The 20,494-nt window shown below is 40.0% G+C and overlaps 1 protein-coding gene across 3 annotated transcripts in view; it reads left to right on the top strand.

Annotated features, from left to right (window-relative positions):
• The first annotated feature begins 2,353 nt into the window (after window positions 1-2,353).
• Map3k1 (mitogen-activated protein kinase kinase kinase 1) overlaps window positions 2,354-20,494 on the top strand; it is a 77,121-nt gene continuing 58,980 nt past the window's right edge. The window contains exon 1 of one of the 3 annotated variants that reach the window (XM_078016350.1): window positions 2,354-2,601. Coding sequence is in view for 1 of the 3 variants with exons in the window: in XM_021722458.3 (XP_021578133.3) it covers window positions 3,504-3,988 (485 nt within the window). In the remaining 2 variants the exon portion in view is untranslated. Of the gene's footprint in view, window positions 2,602-3,386; window positions 3,989-20,494 lie in introns of those variants that run through there. The other 2 variants (XR_013423538.1, XM_021722458.3) reach the window with 2 other exon arrangements.

The following is a 20,494-nucleotide window of genomic DNA, read 5'->3' as shown; positions in this document are numbered from 1 at the left end:
ACATTTTTTTTTCTTTTTTTCTATGGGCTTCCATTCCAAATGTTCAATGCCATTTGGTTTTATCAACCTTAACACCACCTTGACCCAAATCCACTTCTCAAGTTTCCACCTCCTGCCTTCCTCCAACAATAATCTTCACAGAGGCCTTTGAAGCATGGTGAAGTGGAGGCTAGTTGAGAGACTTGCTACTATAATATCACCTACAGTGCCCTTATAGGAGGCCAATTACCACACAGATGACAAGATTTCCTGATTTAAAACATCTGGGAACACTGGGAAGTGTGGTATCTAGGAAAAGGATAGAGAAATCAAGTTCTAGTCCCCATCTCTCCTGCACGTGTTACACAATAAATATCTACAAGTCCGAGAGGACAGCTTTTGGCCTATTCTCAAGGTTATACTCTTTTTGAGAGAGAGAAAGAGAATTTTAATATTTATTTTTTAGTTTTTGGCGGACACAACATCTTTGTGGTGCTGAGGATCGAACCCGGAGGGGCCAGGCCAGCGCGCTACCGCTTGAGCCACATCCCCAGCCCTCAAGATTATACTCTTAAGTTTCTATGTCCACCTAAGGCAAATCTCACAAACATAGCTATGATATGAATATATTCACATACTGATGGATCTGAAATTCTGTGAGTCAGCCCAATAAATAACCACTATTAAAATTGTAGATGAGAATGTTTTGAATAAATGAAGAAAAACAAAAAAAATAGCTCCCAGGAGGAAAAAAATTTCTTGCACATACATAGTAGGTGCTGATAAATATATAATGAATGAGGTACAAGTTGAAATAATTCTGCCAGTGCATACATTTTTTTTTCATTTTAATGCCTGTGATATTTATGTACAGCCAAAAAATTGTCAAATGTTTAACTGGATACTCCAAATGAACTTGACTTAGGAACTGAAGTGTGACTTAGGTGATTCCCAGAAGCACTGTGAGGGAGCAGTCATCTGTAAAGCACGGTGTAAATTTACTGAAATTGTCATAGTGTATGGGAAATCACTGCAAAGTTTATATCTGGGTGAGAATAAAGAGCTTGGAAATGGTAATTGGAATTTTTGGTCTAGTGGCAACCTTGTAAGAAAGATGTGTCCTTTATGTCATTAAAAAAATCAAATTAAGGCTTAAGAGTCAACAGTAGCTTGGTATTTGACATATGCGTCTGTGCAGTGATATAAAGCAGGATTCAAGCAGCACCAAAACCATAGCAAGTGGTTTAATCATGCTTAAGACTCAGAAAGTTGGGCAGGAATCCATGCAGTCAAATACTCTTCAAAAAAAGACTTTCTAAGAATGGTGGAAGGAGATGGACTTCATTACCCTATGTACATGTATGATTACATGAACAATGTGACTCTGCATCGTGTACAGCCAGAGAAATGGAAAGTTGTGCTCCATTTGTGTACAATGAGTTGAAATGTATTCTGCTGTCATGTATAACTAATTAGAACAAATAAAAAAAATTTAAGAAGTTTCAATCATCCTACAGATAGAGGTAACCTCTTGCTGGAATCCCATTTTTACTCTGCTCCTTTGCTTAAACAAAATTGGTCAGAAGTTAGAACCATTTTCAAAGGTTAAATCTTACTTTTCTCACTTAATTATCTAAGTGAGAAAAAATGTAAATAATTTTTGGATCTAAATAAAAAATGAGGAAAGTTTATCCATTTCAGTTCAGGACTTGGTGGGTGGGGCAATCAGGGAAGACCTAGGAAATAGCTTCTGTTTGGTATGGGTGATATGCTTGACTATCTTTAAAAAGCATATAATTATAATCTAAACATAGAGCTAAAAAAATTAACAGATTTATCTAAACTTTCAAAATTTGTATCCTTGGATGTAATGATCTAAAACTATCTTATGGCAGATGTCAGAGCAATATTCAAAACATTTAACTAATATGAAATCAGGACCCTTTTAAGAATCCCTCTATGTCACCTTCCTTTTCAGTTAACGTTATGTCTGAGAAGGGGGCTTTCATTTAATCTATTTTCGAGAAGTCAAAATAATTATTTTGTAGATTGCTCAAGCTTTTGTCTAGATACATCATGATTGACAAAGATAGCTCTCCCCTTTCTCTACGTAGAAACGCCTCCTGCCCCCTGTCTTAATTAATGTTTCATAAAATAAATCTAGAGACATTGCTCCCAGGTTCTGGGAGATTTCCCAACTTAGACCAAAAGTGTAGAGGAAAAGAAGAGACGGGGAAATAAACGCGATACAGAAGGTCTACTCGGTTGAAAAAAAAGTCAAAAATCATTAACATGTAAATGTTGCTTTCACTTCCCAAAGCACCTTCTCGCAGAGTCTCTCCTGGTCTGCAAAGGTTTCCAACGCCACGTTCCACAACCCGGGCATTGCAGGGGTGGGGACTGGGGAACCCAGCCCGTCACCTGACTGCCGGAAAGAAGGACGTGCAGCCAGAAGCATCGGATTCGGGGAGGGCCAAGACCTGACCGAAGATGACATGAAAGCTCTTCCTGGCACAGCGTTGGTTCTTACCCCAAACGTGCGCTCTGTGGTTCTGTATATGCCTGCCGAAGACAAAAATAAAGATCTGCAGGGACCCCCGCTCCTCCCTGTCTCTCTAGCCGGTGGGTGTTTGTGCGGTGGCGGTGGTGCGCGCGGGGGTGGGGGTGGGGGTGCTGTCCCAAATCACAGTTTCAGGATGTGAAGTAAGAATGAGAAACCTTAAAGTTTTGCGATTTGTAGCACGAGGGGGTGGGGATGGGACAAAAGAGCTGGAATGCTTTCTTCAAAACAACACAACTTTATTTACTTTTGGTCCGCAACAGCACGTCTGGTAAACGCTGGCTTCTGCTTTGCAGCAAGCTACAATCCTGGGCGCCACCTGCGCGTCGGGCGCGGGCGGGCTAGGGGTGGAAGGCTGGTCGGCGCCCGGACCCCAGACATCCACTGCAAAGAGCAGTGCGAATGACAGACTGCAAACCCTCCGGCCTGCGTCCCCTTCAAGCACCATAAATCCAAGTTCGAACTAAGTATTTCGTTCAGAACCTGCAACTCCCGTTGGGCGCGCTTCATCGAACCCCCCCCACGCCCCCAAGCTGGGCCGAGATTGCAGCAAAGGGGAAGAGGTGCAAAGCTACCACCAAGCCCCAGCCTCTCGCCCGTGTGGCCAGGACTACCTGGCGGCTCAGCGGTTGCAGTGCGCCCATCCTATCCCAGAGCGCCGAGCGCGGGCTCTCGGAGCCCACCGTGCTCGCCCTTGCGGAATCGGGCGCACTGACCACTCCCTCCCTTCCACCTGCGGCCACCGCCTCCCCGGGCGCACTCTCCGCCTCCGCCTCGTCGCTGGCCCGCAACCGCGCGCCCGCCCGCGGGTCCTCCAGGCCGGCGCTGGCGGGCCGCGCTCACGCAGATAGCGCAGGCGGTCCTACGCCGGCGGCGCAGCGCCCGCCCGTCCGCCCGCCCCCTGCGCTCTCCCCGCCCCCTCCCTCCCTCGCAGGGGCCGAGCGAATGTAGCCCGCGAGAGAAAATGGCGGCGGCGGCGGGGAATCGCGCCTCGTCGTCTGGATTCCCGGGCGCCGGGGCGACGAGCCCCGAGTCAGGCGGCGGCGGAGGGGCTCTCAAGGCGAGCAGCGCTCCCGTGGCAGCCGCAGGGCTGCTGCGGGAGACCGGCAGCGGGGGCCGCGAGCGGGCTGACTGGCGGCGGCGGCAGCTGCGCAAAGTGCGGAGTGTGGAGCTGGACCAGCTGCCCGAGTCACCACTCTTCCTCACCGCCTCTCCGCCGTCCTCCTCCACTTCCCCGTCGCCGGAGCCCGCGGACGCGGCTGCGGGTGGAAGCAGTTTCCAGCCTGTGGCGGTGCCGCAGCCCCACGGACCCACGAGCCGCGGCGGCGGCGCCCACCCTCTGGAACCAGCGGCCGCGCCGGACAGCGGCGCCCCGAACCCCGTGGGGGCCGAGCCCGGGGAGAAACCGGCGCCTGCCGCCGAGCCGCCTCCTGCAGCGGCCCCCGCCGGGTAAGCCAGCGCGGCCGAGGTGCGGCGGGTCCTGGGCGGGCGGAGGGCAATGAATGAATCCCGGGCATCGCGCACGGAGTCCCGGGGCTCGGCGTTGCGGGACTCGGCACCACTCGCCGGGACCTGCGCCCACAGGCACCTCGGAGCCCTCCAGGGTCGGCTGGCGTCCGGGTCCCAGCCGGGGGACTGGACGAGGACGTGCCGGAGAGTTTGTTATTGTTTGCAGACATGTGACAGGCGTGCGAGCCGCGCTGCGGGGACCCGTTGGGGAAAGGTGTGGGGCCCCAGCTGGCTTTGTGGGTTTCCGGGGATCGGGGCTCCCCGAGCTGAACCAAGGGTGGGTACCAGCCCAGCGGCGGCGCCCGGGGCGGGTGTCCCCGAGGGACTGGGGAGCGAGGCCCGAGCTGCGCGGGCGGAGGTCGGAAAGGGGCGGGGTGGACTGGGAAGCCCAAGGTCGGGTGGGGGGCACGGAGGGCCAAGAAGGCGGAGGTCCCCGGCTGTGACAGGCAGAGCCCTTGGGCCCGTAGGAGCTTGAGTGCCCGGGCAGGAACCGGGACCGGACCCGGGCGCAGGCGGCGCGCCTCGAGTGCCGGCCGCGGGGGCTCCGGGTGTATCGCGGGGTAACGCCTGTCAAAGCGGCACCGGCTGACCGCTGCAGACTCGGCGGGGCTTGCGGTCTTCTAGGACGTGTGGTTTTTCGAACTGTGACCCCCAACAGCTCCTTGTGTTCTTGGGAATTCATACTGCATCACTAAGACTCCAGTGACTTCTGTTTCGAGTTCTAATTTGGCTTTTGAAGTTTGCATTTGGCGAAGTGGTGTAGGAGCCAGGACCGGATGTGTCAGCCATTCAGTTTCAAAGCGGTGGTGACTGCTCCCCGCAGCCCCTGCGGCGTGGCTGGGAACCGCAGCGCCGGTGCGGTGCTGCCTGCTTGGTGCAGCTGCACCGGCCGCCGCCGAATTCCAGGGGTCACGGTGCCGTGGGCTTCGGCTTAGATAGGTCTTGTGGTGCACGTGAATTAGGAAATGTGTAAGGTAATTTGGCTCCTCGGCCTCACACTGTTTTGGCTATTGGAAATTTTTCTGTTAAAAGAAGTTCTTTTAAGTGTGACAGCTATAATCTTTTTTTTTTTTTTTAAACAACTGATAGTAATTGCAAAAGCACAAAGTGTTGATGGGCGTTTAGAGTTGCTGGAAATATTTTCGTAACAGTCACTCGCTGCTCTATAGAATTCCCTGACATTTATTAAGGGAGTAAAGTGTGTCTACTGTGAGATGCGTCAGACAGTAGGTTTTGGTTAATTATTTTAAATGCTTTGATTCTTTTTTGTGCACTTATATGTTGGTTTAAAAACATGGGCCGTTTATTACTTGGAAGTCTTCCCCTACCAAAAAATAAATAAAATCTAAAAAATATGCTTAGCACTGTACCATGGCGATATTACAATGAAAGGAGGTTTGTGACTGGTACAGTTTTCTGTATGCAATGGTACACATAACTTAGTCTTACAAGAAGAAATGTTGCTCCACGGTGTCTTATTTCTGTGCAGATCAGATTAAAACTCAATCAGAATAATTCTTAGAAGGCAATTGTTACTACATTTTGGATTTTTTAAAAAACTGACCCCAAATTTGAGAAATTAATTTTATTTATTTTTTGGATATAATAAATAATTTGTGAGATTCAAAGACTAAGTAATCCATGCTTAATTTTTGTTTCCTTTCTTTAAGGGGGGATTTTAATTGTACAGTATATTAAATAATGGATTAGTAAGCATAATATTTTTTCAAACAAGTTATTTTATTAACCAGAATGCTCTTGGTTCATCCCAAATGTCATATGCAAAGATTTCATTTGTAACAAAATTTTGATCCCTATCTTTTGAAATGTAGTGATTATTTTTTTCAGTTTTCTTGACAGTGGGGTTGAAATTCATTTGAATCTATTGGTGTAAAAAATTATATTATGGAGAAAAATACTTGTACTATAATATTTCCATGTGTTTTATTTATATTGTCAGATTATTTACCACTTAAAGTCTTAGAAAAAGCTAATTGTAAGCAGTACTATAAGATCTCAGTTGAATTGTGCATTTTCCTCTTTTTGACAGTAGTTACATTCATACTTTCAAGAGGAAAATCTAAAACTGAAATTTTAAATATTTTTGTTTCAACAGTAGTAGAGGTCTGAAGACTTCTACAGAACTACTGAGTTTTTTAAAAAGAGAGCTTTGTGATTTTTACTTAAGAATTTCCTTCAGTTTATAATTTTGGATGTAGAAATTGGAAGTATAGGAAATACATTTACAAATGATAAATTATATAAGAAATATCCATTAAAATCAAAGATTTTATGTCTATCCCTCTTCAGGGTAACTGAAATCAGTGAAAGTTTAGTGCCTGTAAGTGGCGCCCAAGGGTTTGGGATTTTTCCTTATATTACAGAATTAGGGGCTTTTTCTTCCTATTTACTGTCTTTGAAGAAAAATTACAGTGTTACTCTCCATTGAACAGGCTATTGTGAGTTTGGTAGATATAATTACTCCATCCTATTTTTGTAACTTAAAAAACCAAACTATCAATTTGCTGGCCCATGAAAGAACAAGATATGCTGTACTTGTTAGTGTTAGTTTTTGCTTAAAACTAAGAATATTTCATAGGCTGCTGTTATATCCTCGTATAGCCCTCAGTTTCACTTCCTTTTAGAAGTTGTTGAAATGAAAATACAATTTAGTGACCTGTTACTAGAGAGGACATGTAAGAGTTAGCTAAAAATAAGTCTTTTTAAAAATTAAGTTGGTGGTTTTTTAAATAAAATAATAGAAATAGTCACATAAGATAATTTTATATGATTTTGTGTTGTAGTTATAAATTGTCTCCAAATTCCATTAAAAATCAGGTAAAAAATGGATTCTTCAAAGATTAACCTTATTAAATATAATGCTGGAAGAGAAATATCAGAGCTAGAATTGTTGCCAACTTTTGTTTTCTTTTCATATCTGATCTTGGCAAGAGTGACTGGTTAACCAACATTCCTTAATATATGATTTCCAATACACTATAATAACTCCATTTTGTTAGATAGGAAAAACAGGAAGTAACCCTGTTCATTGATATTCTTTCAAGTCTTCTGTAGCACCTCAAGCAAAATATGTTGCATGTTTTAGAAATGGTCACTGACTTGTCAACTTGAAGATTTCAAAATGTGGGAAGAAAGGAGTGTTCTTTTGGTTTCACCAAGAGCAAAAAAAAAAAAAAAAAAAAAAAACTAGCTACAGCTTGCCTAGGCTGAGTCTGCTAATCAGTCCTTGACACTGGCTATGTGCATTCCAAAGGAAGAAGTGATAGGGTGGCAAGTAGTGGGGAATGGATTTCCCCTAGTTATAATATGGGGCAGTCAGAAGTGCTCTGAGTTAGAAAGCACTACTTTTGCATTCTGTATCCCACTCATTTTCTTGGGTTGAGGGATATCTCTTGCTATGGAACGCAGTGGCAAATATGGCATGGAAAAGCAGTAGTCTCCAGAGTCTGCTTAAGAACTCCATCATGTGAATTATACCTCTAGCCATGGAATGCTTTGCTTGTATAAGATATACCATGTATATTCCTTAGACTTAGTTATTTCCTTAGTTCTGGCCTCCTCTTTTAAGTCTAAAGTGAGAGAGCTACTTTAAAAAATAAATGGGAGCTGGAAATGAGGCTCCCCGTTATAGTGTTTGCCTATCATCAGCAAGGCCCTGGGTTGGATCTCCAGCATCCTTCCCAAAAGTTAAGTAATTGCACAGAATATTAATATGATGAAATGTGCAGTATTAGGAATAAGCCAAAGTTGTCTTTAAGAAATAATTTTAAAACATTTTTATTTTTTTTAATTGAAGCACAAGAACATTTTAATCATGAAAGAAATCAGAACCAGAATTAAAAGGTTTATTGCAATGCAGTGAGATTAATCAGGTACTCTTAAAATTACAAAAATATCAAGATTGTACTTGTGGCTTATAACATGTTAATTGAGCATATAGATAGGTGTAGATAGCTTTTATATATCACTTTCCTTGCCTTTTATGTTGGGTAAGATACACACACACACAAAGAAACACACACACACACACACTTTTTTTTTCTTATTTAATCATCTTATTTAATCTTAATATAATCATCACTGCAGCCCTCTAAGGCATTGTAATTTCTCTTTTCAGGAGGTTGAAACTCATTAGGGATGGTAAAGCTCCATGATCATACAACTAGAAGTCAGAGCTAGGATGCAACCCCAAGTCAGTCTGACTCTGTAATCCATTGCTTTTCATTACTATGTGCTTCTTCCGTCTTCTTTTTCAAATTAACTGAAGGTTTTAAGAAGACAGTTGTTTTGCAGGAGTTCTGATAGACCACTAGCTTGGTCTCTACTCAGTGCTGCATTCATCTGCTAATACTTACATGAGGAATATCTTTCTTAAACCTGCCTTGTACACCTAATACAAGTAAGTAATATTCAGGATCCCCCAACATGCTAGGAAAAGAGGATAAATGATTAGTGTTCAATGTTTCTTAGATTTATTGATATTTGCTATATTAAATTATATGTGAAAGGAAATAAAGAATATGGACTGTCATTCATTCATCTTGATAACTACACAGGGTGAGAAACTTCCAGTATTGCTGGATCCTGCTCTTTGTTACTGTATGAGATTTCATTCATTCAACCTTTTTGAACCTTTGCAGATAATTGGTAGTAGAGGAGAGGGTCAGTAGTACATAGCCTCTGTTTTGTTTAGTAGATGAGGATATGGAGGGGCACCCATATTTGTGCTTTGAGTCTCATCTACAACATTCCATACCATATTCCTGTGGCCAAACATTGTTACCTTCTTAATTTTCTGAGGAATGAATTGGCCTTAGTAGTTGTGAGGGGTAGGTTTGTCTTATCTTTTGCTTATACATTCAGCCTGCTAGTTTTTGCCTGTTTTCTTTTGGTGTCCCCCCCCCCTTAGGACAGACATGCTTTAGTTTAGGATCACAGATATGGAAAAACAAATCTAGATACAGATTAGTTTAAAACTATTTTTCTACCTCCTCTTAAGAGTAATATAGATGGAGCTGCAAGTCCAGACATGATATTTTTTTTCTTTTGCAAGAGAAAATTAAAATGAGGGCATGAGGAGCAAGAAATTCAGTATCTGCCAACACTGGTTTTAAAATTCAGTCTTTATTATTAATAACAGCAACTCTGCTCCTTAAGAAAACTACGTAGGGAAATGTAAAATATGCTCTAGGGCATAAGAGATCAAGAAGATATCCTTGTTTTCATCTGCCTATGGCATGTCACTGTTGATTTAGGTATGTTTGGTATGGAAGGGAGTTCTATATTATTAGTGACTGACTCCTTTGCAATGCCAGGCTGGTTAGTTTGATGTAATAGATTGAGATGTACAATGCTAAGGAGAATCATTAAGACCCACTAAGTATATATTTCTGAAAGTACACTTCTGTCACCTGGGAATTATTAATGTGGCCATTAAACCTCTTAAAGACTGGAGGAAGTTCTTGGAGTTATATGGTACAACACACACATTTCTATCATTAGTGTATTAACTAAGTTTATCACATGCAAGCAGGATGATGATGGGTATATATGGAGTGAGGAGAGTGTGGATACTGGGCTTTGTGTGGATGCGCTGTTCTTGACAAGTAGATATTATCATTACTTTTCTGTGTTGCCTAAATAATCATTTAACTGATATGTTATCAAATAATCTTCTAACTAGTCTTACAGCATTCTGAATACCAAATATCAGTTGTTAACAGACTAGGAATTCTATCTTCCTTTTTGTATCATCTCCCAGCATGAGTTTTTATGTTTTATACATTGCTTAGTATTTAGTTGCAGTAATTGATATTTAATAAGCAGTCATCGATCATTATGACCAATTCAATATAATATAAAATTTAAGTAATTAGTGTGCTTCAATGACTTAAGTATAGTTATAAAAAATTGGAGCCACATTCAAGCTGTCAAATAATTGATAAAATTGAGTTCCTCTGTTTGAAACAGTGTTACTTATGTTAATGAGTAAGCCTTCCTGATTTTCTTCTTAACCTTGGCAGTTCTTCCTTGGTGGCCCATCTTCATCCCCTGGAACATTAATGTTAAAAGACCCTTAGGGTATTCCTAGGCCTTCTATCATTCTGTGTCCTCCATACTAACTGAGATTCATTAATGCCCTTTGATCGGTTATTGGCCATTCACAAGTGATTTCAGAGGTTATTTTCCCAGTTACGATCTCTCTGAAACTTAAGATCTACACCTAACTATCTGCATGATACTCCACACTCCTATGTCCAAGTCCAGATTCACAGTCTTCACTAAACCTTCTGCTAACATGCTCTCTGTTCATTAAATGGCAGAATCAGAATCTAGGAGTCATCCTGGACCCTCATGCTCCCCTTCTTAGGTGCTGGTGATTTGAGCTGCCATCACATCCCAGTCTCAGCATCCATTATCTAGTTTGGACTGATGTCACAACCCCCCTCACACACTGCTACATTATAGCCCTTTTCCCTCCCAGTCTGCTCTCTGGATTATGTGGCTAGAGATGTAATCAGATCTAACTTACTCCCTCCAGAAAAGTGAAATGAATTCAATTAAATTTTAAAACTTTTCAAATGCTTTCCATTTTGATAAAGACAAAATGAATCCTTAACTCACCTTACCAGGACTCTTATTTGCCTTTCCAGGTCTGGATCTGTCTCACACATGCCCTTGTTCTTCCCAGACCTGACTTCTTTCATTTCCTCAAGTTTAGCATACTGCCTCCTTTGCATGCCCCCTCTGCCAGCAACTCTCTTCCCATTCCCCATGTCAGCTCTTCTTTGTTAAGACATTAGCCCATTCACAGAATACCTAGTCTGGCTTTATGGTACAGCATCCCTACTGTCAATATTGAGATTTATACTTTATTTTCTCAACCGGCTGAACAACCTTCTTCCCCAGAAGATAGCAAGACCTGGGTGTACAGGGCCTTTGACTGGTTAGGGACTCAACACCTAGCAAAATGCCTGCCACAAAATGAATATTTGGTAAATATTTATTGAATAAAAGGAGAAAGATAATGCCATAGCATGCCCAAACTAGTGGGGTCATCTGTTCTTCCTTTTTGGTCAGACATAGTTTAGGACCTAGGTAAGAAGAGGTTAAAACGGCAAAATCTTAGACTATTGGTGTTTCCAAATTATTGGTTTGTGATAGACTCATTGGGAGATACTCCGACTTGTAGATATGCCTGGTACCTCAAGCCTCAAGGACAGCTAAATAAGGTTTACAGCAAATAGCTATATGTATGATAATTTTATAAGTTAGAAGCATGTGCTATGCATATGTAATTCTCCTATACTTTCTAGGGATTCAAGAATGTTTTTCCAGGAATAGCATTGTGCATAAAAATGTTATGCATTGACATAACTGTTTGTTTTTCCAGGTTCTCAGAAAGTAACCTAAAGTTAAATACCACTTTTAGGATTCTTGTCTTGAAAACTCTAATCTCATCCAGAATTGACTAATTTGATAAGTCAGACTCAGATAATAGAAGTTCACATTTGCGTTAAAGAAAAGATTTGTTAGACAACTACTATACAGTGTTTCAGGAGCTAAGAACCCATGTAACAGAAAACTTAGTAGTGGTAACTAAACCCAGCAGCCTCCCTTATCTAGAACACAGGTTAGCACTAAGGGGAAAAAAAAATGTCTCTGAGTAGCCAAAGGTTCTGAAACAAAATCTGTGCTTTGAAGTCCTTTGATTTTACATTCAGAAGAGTGTCCAGGACATTTGCTGGCTGTTGACACTTATCTAAGATGTTGTCCTTGCAGTTTTGTTCATTTAGTGTTCCTAACACACAACTTTGAACAGCAGGAGGGATGGCAGTGTGAGCTCAGCCAGAGGCAGGCAGGTTCCCTTATGGCAGCAGGGTTGGCTGACCTCACAGACACGGGAGGAAGGCAGAAGAGGATTTTAAAACAGTGCATTCGGGGGCCACCTGGTGTTGGGACAGCTAGGTCCACCTGGATAGCCTCTAAAATTCTATATTATTAAATCATAGCACTCACTATTCAACATTACTTTTTGAACATAACTTTCCTAACTTGTAAAATAAGTGTGATCAAGACTACATGATTATTTTCATTTGTCAGAGCTACTGTAGCTCATTATTAAAAAGTTATCTTGTTTCTATAGTCTCAGTGAATTAAAGTCGAAAAGTTATAATTTCTATTAAGGAAAATGATCCTTGAAGTGGTAAACCTCTAAATTATCTGAGTTGTAGTTCTTTGGCCCTGATATACTAAATTAAGAGGCATACTTTAAAATTACATAAAATTAGGTGCTGCTTATTAGAAATGTCTTGTGGATTATCTGTATGGAAAACTTCTTTGCTTTGTTTGTTGGCCTATGTTATTTTATACCCTACAGGTTATTTGAAATTAATAAGTATTAAGACACACCAATGTATTCTGACCTTTTTCCTAGTTAGATTTCAAGGAGTAAGTTTCCAACTCTGTAGCATTGACCAAATTATATAATTACTGGAAGCTTTTTCATTGAAATGAGATGGTTTCACAAACATTCTTAATGTCTACATGTTCTAAAATGATATTTGTGTCATCAAACAGCACATCATAATTTCTTGCATTTTCCCCCCTAAAATATCTTAATTGGCTATAGCTATTATCAATTTCCTGAACTTCCATTAGTGCTCTTAATTTATTTTTATTGAACCTTAGATTTGAAAAAGGTGCAACAGATTGATGTAAATATCAATATCCCTGAAAACATTTTAAAAATTTTAATCTAAATTTATTTTGAATTTTGTAAGTATATTTTATGCATTCTGGTACAAAGCATCTTCATACCATTATACTGTATTATAACAAGATTATGATGTTATATCTGGCATCTCAAGGCCTTGATGGTATTTAAGATTTATAGAATTTAATTTCAATAACATCATTGAACAGTTCTTTTGAAAGCAATGGAACAATTTTTTTAAAAAATGATGTCTTCATTATTTAATAAATAGAAGCATACTATGTGTATTACTGTACAATGTGCCTTTTTTCTTAACAGTATGTTGTAAGTTATCTTTCTGAACAGAGAGCTGTCAATTTAAGGACTGTGTAGTATTTCATCAACAATATCTCAATTAGCCAGTTTCCTGTTTTTAGACATTTATATTATTTGCTTTTAGGTTCTTATGTTAAGCTTTAGTGACTTCTTTTATATGTAATATTTATATAGTTGGGCCTTTTGTCCTGGACAATAAATATTCAGAAATGGAATTCTGAAACGGGTGTGCATATTTAAAATTTTGATACTATAACCAGTTTGCCTTGTAAAACATTGTGCTAGTTTACACTTACCTCATAGTACATGAGAATGCCCATCGCCCAACATTCTTGCCAATATTGTGTATTATTGGTTTTCTATTTTTGCCAATCTGGTGAATGAAAGATGGCTTCTCACATTTCTTAGCTTTTCTTGTCACTGTATATTTTGTACTTATTTACAATTTCATGCTTCTTTTGTGTACTTCTTTCTTTTATATATATATTTTTTGTTGATGTAGATGGACACAGTACCTTTATTTCATTTACTTATTTTTATGTGGTACTGAGGATTGAACCCAGTGCCTCACACATACTAGGCAAGCACTCTGCCACTGAGTTACAACCTCAGCCTCTTTCTTTCTTTTTTCTTTCTTTCTTTTTCTTTCTTTCTTTCTTTCTTTCTTTTCTTTTCTTTTCTTTTCTTTCTTTCTTTCTTTTTCTTTCTTCTTTTGTTGTTGTTGGTACTAAGGATTGAACTCAGAGGTTCTTTACTACCGAGCCTCATCTATAGCTATTTATTTATTTATTTATTTATTTATTTATTTATTTATTTATTTATTTATTTATTTATTTATCTATCTATCTGAGACTGGACCTCACTTACTTTCTGAGGAAGGCCTCAAACTTGTGGTTCTCCTGCCTCAGTCTCCCAAGTCACTGGGATTGCAAGTATGCACCACTGCGCCTGGCATTTATTTTGGTTTCAAACATGGAAGTGAATTGATATTTTTCTTATTGATTTGTAAGCACTCTTTGTGTATTGTAATATTAGCCCTGACATTTGTTGCAGCTGTTTTCCTCTATTTTTAAGTTATGACTTTGATTATTATTATTTGTCCATTGAGAAGCTTTAATTTTTTTTTCAAATTCCAGTTGTTTTTCTTTGATAACTTCTGTGTTTAGAGCACATACAAATGCCTTTCAGAGAGGCAGTGCTGTGTAGTAAGAGTCTAAGCACCTGAATGCTAGTCAGAGTTTCACTCCTATCAAGCATTGTAACTGACCAGTTTCTTATACAAGTATTAACTTGTGACTATTAGCTATATAATTATTAGCTATTATTATTCCCTATTGTAAAATTTCTAATAGTATTTTTATGAGTTAAAATATTTTAATCTCATATCCATCTGAAGCTTAAAGGTTGATTTTAGGGATCTAACTTTATTTTCTTCAAATGATTGGCCAGGTGCCCCAACACTGTTTATTGAGTTAAAAAAAAATTCCCTTTATCATGTAGTAAAATTTTTGCATACTTGGAAATTCTCAAACACATGTATTTCAGACCTTTTTTTGCTCTAAAAGTTTATATTCTTAAATAACAAAATTTCAAGTTTTATAGAAAGAGTAAAAGAAACCTAGTCATTTACCAGAAAGGAAAGGGTCTATAAGAAGATTATCAATTATATCTTTGCTGACTCATCCTTATTAATATTTTGGTCCCTAAAATATCTTTGCCTTCAATGATAGAACTGTATGACCAACTGTCACCTGCATAGTTCCTCCCAGGAGGGACAGCTGTGCCAGGCACTTTGGCTATGGTGTATGCGTACTGAACCCCAGTTCTCCCAGCCTCTCCATCCTTGTATTCAGAGCTTCTTGTCCTTTTGGTGGGTGAACACTGCTGCCATCTCCCTGGTTGGTCTGCTGTTAGTCCCCTGACTCCTACCTCTCACCCTGCACTCAGTCACCCATTCTGTCTCACTTCTCTCTAACCCTATGTCAACCCACTTTTCTCTACATCCATGCTGCTCACCCAGGGTCTGGACAGTCAGCCTTTTCTTCATCCTCAGGATGAATTTGAGACTTAATTATGTCACTTAGAAGTCCCTGGGGGTAGGCCTTTCCCACTCCTCGGCACCTCCTTCCAGGTCACCCTCTCCTGTCATTCCATACTGCTCGTGTTTGTGTCCCCCGGCTGGCCTTGCTTCCCTCACAGGGTGCCGAATGCTCCTTCCCTTATCCAGTGTACTCATTCTGCCTCCTCTGTGAATTATTGGTTTTTGTTTATTTGTTTTATTGGCATCTTACTAAAAGCAAAGGTGGCTATAGGTAGAAATCAGCACTATACTGCCGAACTCTACTGTTTCTCAATATTTGAGTTAGATTTGGCACCTGTTAAACATTTACTTTTTCCTTTATCATCATAGATGTAGTCATGACTTTCTGAGCAATAGTATTTTCAAAGAGGTGTATATAAAGCACATAGTATTGTAAAATGAATCAAAATTTCCGATTAATTTGTATTAAAATTTCAAAGGAGAAGTCTCAGGGAAAAAAATGTTGATGCTTAGCAAAGGTTGTCCTCTAGAATAATCCAAGGCCTTCACAGGTCAAACAACAGATAAGCTCAAATGCTTGAAGCAGAGAGCTTTACTAGGGCATGGGCATGTCCATCACAAAATTTATATCAGCTGCTGGACCTCTGTAGGCAAAGGTCCCAGCAAGCTGATGGATTGTAGGTAAGCAAGCATGTCATGAGAGGCCCTTAGAATCCCCTTTGGTCTAGTCTTTGGGTGTTTCTAGAAAAATAAAAGGGCAAAGTAGTAAGCATGCCAGAGTGAGTGCCCATCATCAGTGCTGCCACCAATCCTGATGAGGGGGCACATATGCCAAAGAAACTTAGTGAATGCTGGGACCCAGTGGGGAGGAAGTCTCCACCTGCTGTCGCTTGGCCTACAGGGGAGTTTACCTGGTGACAAGGGTGGTTCTGGCCTTTGTCAGCTGAGCATGGGGGAGATGCTGGGGTATTTGAGGTGGAATGCCTAGAGCTAAAGAATGCAGAGGAGTGAAATAGGCAAAAGGAGCTCACAGGGGTTTCCTGGCTTGGGGATAGGTGGAAACCCCGTAGGCCCAGAAATTAGTTATAGGACCATATTCAGGGTGGCAAGTATAGTTCAGGTAACCCCATCTGGGTGGAGACAGGGTGCAGACAGGGCCCAAAGACCAAGATGGGGACAAGAGTCAGGGCTTTAGCCAAATAGAACCAGGCAGAGCTCTCTGCCTCATTATTGTTCTGTTTTCCAATCGTTAGATCTCAATGCTTAGGACAAAATAAAAAGCCTTTGTAGCTGGACAGGTAACCACAGTGCACTAGGAAGTGGGTCAGGAGGCCCAAAAGAGGAGCTGCACCAGACCTAGACAAGAACAGTTTGAAGTCATACTTCTGGGAGCTGTGGCTCTTCTACTCCAAGCTGTTCCCCATGATCTCCAAGATTTGCAGATTAGGAAATATTCTCGTGCACAATGAATTTCATCTACTCTTCTGAATGTGGTTTTGGAACTGTGCATTTTCATTTCATATAGTACTACATAGAGATTCAGAAGGTCAGCCTGAGGAGTCTTACTTACTAGGTACTTACTGACACTGGATTCTGGGAAAGTCACTTCATTTCTTTGAATCTGAAATTTCTCATCTCTAAAATGGGGTTAGTGGTGGTAATTAGATGATATAATGAAACATGGTTCTTTTTCTAAGTTTTTTATTAATGTATATTCATTGTACATGTTAATGGGATTCAGTATTTCTTTTCATATATATACGTAGTGACTGTGAAGACACGCTACAGTACTTTGACTATACCAGAGAGGATGAGGGTGCTCAAGGTTACCTTGCTAGTCACTATTAGTGTAGCAAAGGCAGGTTGTATAGGTTGTGCAACTTCTTTAAAGCAATTATTTTTTCCCTATCATTTTGAAAGAATTTACTAAGAAAAAAATGGAAAACTGAAACATTTAAAATTCTGTGATAGGGGTAAAACATCTAACCAGTAGTAGATAGATCAGGATTCTCATCACTTTGTGACCTAAGGCAGGTCTCCTGGGTTTTGTTTTCTTATCTCTGAAAATAAATAGATTGGCTTACATAATTTTAGTTCCCTTCAAGTTCTTGTAACTTTCCAAAAATTTAATTTAAAATTATTTCTTATGACTAAATTTATCTGTAATTATTGAAACAACAGATAGTTCTTTGAACTTATCAACTCTTGGGATTTTAAACCTGGATACCAGCAACCATGAAAAGAAATACAAATGAAAAGCATTGAAGGCTCAGAAAAATAGAAAACATATATATATTAAATGACATTAAATAAAACAAAAAAAATAACTATGCTGGAAGAATATTGTTTTGCAAAGTGAGAAAATAAATTAGGGCAAAGCAGTAGCATGTTTGTGTTTAGAAGATCTTAATTACTAAGTTGAGGGGGGCAGTTTTGAAAAATCTACTTTTTGGCAGATATACTGTTACAAGCTATTTTTTTAATCTCAGTTTTAATTACAGAAAGAAAGGATATTCATCAGGTATACTCTCTAACAAGCAAAACAGTCCTTTATTTCCTATGTTTATAAAGGTCTCTTCATAAATGTGTGTGTGTGTGTGTGTGTCTCTCTCTTTCTCTCTCTCTTTCTCTCTCTCTCTCTCTCTCTCTCTCTCTCTCTCTATATATATATATATACATACACACACACACACACACACACACACACACACACACTTTTTTAAACCTTTAAAATGCATTATTCAGTGATACTTTGTTTCATTGTTTCCTCATTGTGAAGTCTCAGAAAAATAGAAAATGTATATTTTAAATGACATTAAGTTAAAAAATATGCTGGAAGAATATTATTTTAAATTTAATTATATTTTGGGGGCCCTTTTCACAAATTTGGACAGAGTTGGCAGTTACTGGAAATTACAGATTTCACTATGGATCATTTTATTTTTTGTGGTACTGAGGATTGAATCCAGGGACACTCTCTTACTGAGCTATACTCCCCGCCCTTTTTTAAAAATTTTGAGACAAAGTCTCACTAAATTACCCAAACTGGCCTTGAATTTATGATCCTCCTGCCTGAGGCTATTCAGTAGCTGAGATTATAGGCATGCACCACCAAACCCTACTTTAATTTTCTTTTTAATCTAATAACTTTAGTTTCGAGTTCTAGAAAAATTATGACTTTCAAGTAGATTGAGTAGAATAAGACCCTTTGACTGGTTTAATCATTGTGATTGTACCAGCTTGAAACATTTCCTCACACATCCTCTTGCCCAGTGCTCTTCTTCATACACAGAACTGAAGCTGCTCATAATTCATTGCTAAACGCAGGGACATCAGCAGTAATTACTTTTTGTCTTAGATTCCTGGTAGAGAAGAATACTTAACCCTTCCTGCTTTTGTCACAGCCCATGGCAGCAGTTCCCTAGTTTTTAGTGTTTGAAACTGTTATTCAGATATTTATTTGGGGCACTTACCACGTACTATACCAGCTCATGGATGCCAGATAAGGCTGGGATAAGGAATAGAGCAGTCTTTGATGTCAGTTGCTTTAGCAACATTCTCAATTCTGCTGTTACTGGTCCTGATAATTGGCTATAGGTGTTGTCACCAATAGTTAAGACTGTCATCTGCACAGTGCAAACTGAAATTATTCTGCAGTTTTTAAGTGGATAGTAGAACATTCCCTCCACTGCAAGAGGATTTGCTAGGAGAGTTTTAAATAGTGCCCAAGACACATGAGAACAAAGCCTTCCCTTTTTGGGCTCAGGTCCAGAAAGGCAGTTTGGGCATCAAAGAGAAAAGGTTATGCTTAAGAACTTGCTTTCTCTTCTCCTTCTTACTTCCTGGACCAAGTTTTTTTTTGATAAGATATAAAACCATTAGTGTCTGAAGTCAGCTTATCTCTGAATCCAGCCACTTGCTAAGAAGAATGTTCAGAATTTCTTTGTGCAATATAATCTGTATTCTTGTTCAAGGGTCTCCAGAATAAAGAATATCAGAGATTTTAATTTCTAAAAACAAGTTAATAGAAAATTCTTATCTAAGTAGAGATTATGTTTGTCCACACTTGACCCAAAATGAAGTTTTGTGAGTTCTTATTATTGTTGTTTATTTTGGCAGATTTTCTGTTTCCTGTTTCTCCTTCTTTCAGCACATATATCACATTTGAGCCCCCCCCCCCCCGCAACACACACACTATACATGCTCAAGTTTTGCTCAAGAATTTCCTTTTCACTCCTTCCTGCCATGCTGTTCTGAGTGATGCTATTGCAGGATCTGTGAGCTGTTCTCGCTGAATTCTTTCCTACAATAGGGTTTTGGAGTGCCAGTGCACCCAGTCTGCCTGTGTTTCCTCAGTGCATTGTTAAAAATAAACCTTGTTTTATAAGTCACTTAATGGAGCATTGATAGGGTCTGCATTTGTAATCAAATGTTACCTATCTGTTTGAAATTACCTATACTATACTTTTACTCCTAAGCAGTTCTTATGCTGTTGGGTCATTTTTACCCCAACTATTTCATTTTGTGTATATTTAGAGCACATGAGCTACATTTTTTATTAGCCAGAGAGTTTTGAAACCAGTCATACAAAAAAATAAAAAATATCCATAAAAGATAGGTAATTTGAAGCTGTCATTGATTGATATTTTAATGTCTAATCTTGGATTGATTTTTTTAATGTTCTAGGGGAGAGTACATTAAAAAGGCATTGATAAAAAGCATTGATAACAGCACTTATATGCTTTGTAAAAAGTTTCTGATTAATGAATGTAGTATACTTAAAATGTTGATTCATTCTTTCGTCTAGGCTTAGGCAGTCACATGTGTCAAATCTTTTAAAATAATTTTTTCTTTAAAATATTATAATGTGTTGGAAATTTAGTTATTTTGGCATTGCAGCTCTGTCTTCCAGGTTTGTTCCTATGAAAATTACGTATTTTTTTAGGATCAGGTGTGTACATTTGACTATAGTCACTGCAGAGGCCTGACAGGCATCATTGGTTCCTGCATTGTCACATGGTTCCCGTCTGGGTCAGTAAGGGTGACAGTACTGTCTGTGCTCTTAGCTACTGTGGTTTTCATGTTCTCTCCCACAGCCCAGTAACATTTTGGAGTCTTTTAACTCTGGGAAGTGAAAGCCTCACGAGTTTTCACACTGGGATCCTCAGCAGCAGAGGGAAGTGCTACTTACTGTATTAGAGCCAAGGCCAGGTGGACTCCCAGGCCTGGATAGTTGAGATGCCTCCAGTGATTGTTCTTCCTGAACAAGACTTGCTCAAAAGGATATTGAGCTATTCTCCTCACGGGAGCAGAGAAGCAGCCAACTTTTTTAGGAGACCTGAGCAGGAACAAG

This window comes from Ictidomys tridecemlineatus, chromosome 1 (genome assembly GCF_052094955.1).
Source record: "Ictidomys tridecemlineatus isolate mIctTri1 chromosome 1, mIctTri1.hap1, whole genome shotgun sequence".
In the NCBI taxonomy this organism is placed as follows: Eukaryota; Metazoa; Chordata; class Mammalia; order Rodentia; family Sciuridae; genus Ictidomys; species Ictidomys tridecemlineatus.
The sequence above is the reverse complement of the archived record's forward strand: the minus strand, read 5'-3'. Positions and strand labels throughout refer to the sequence as shown.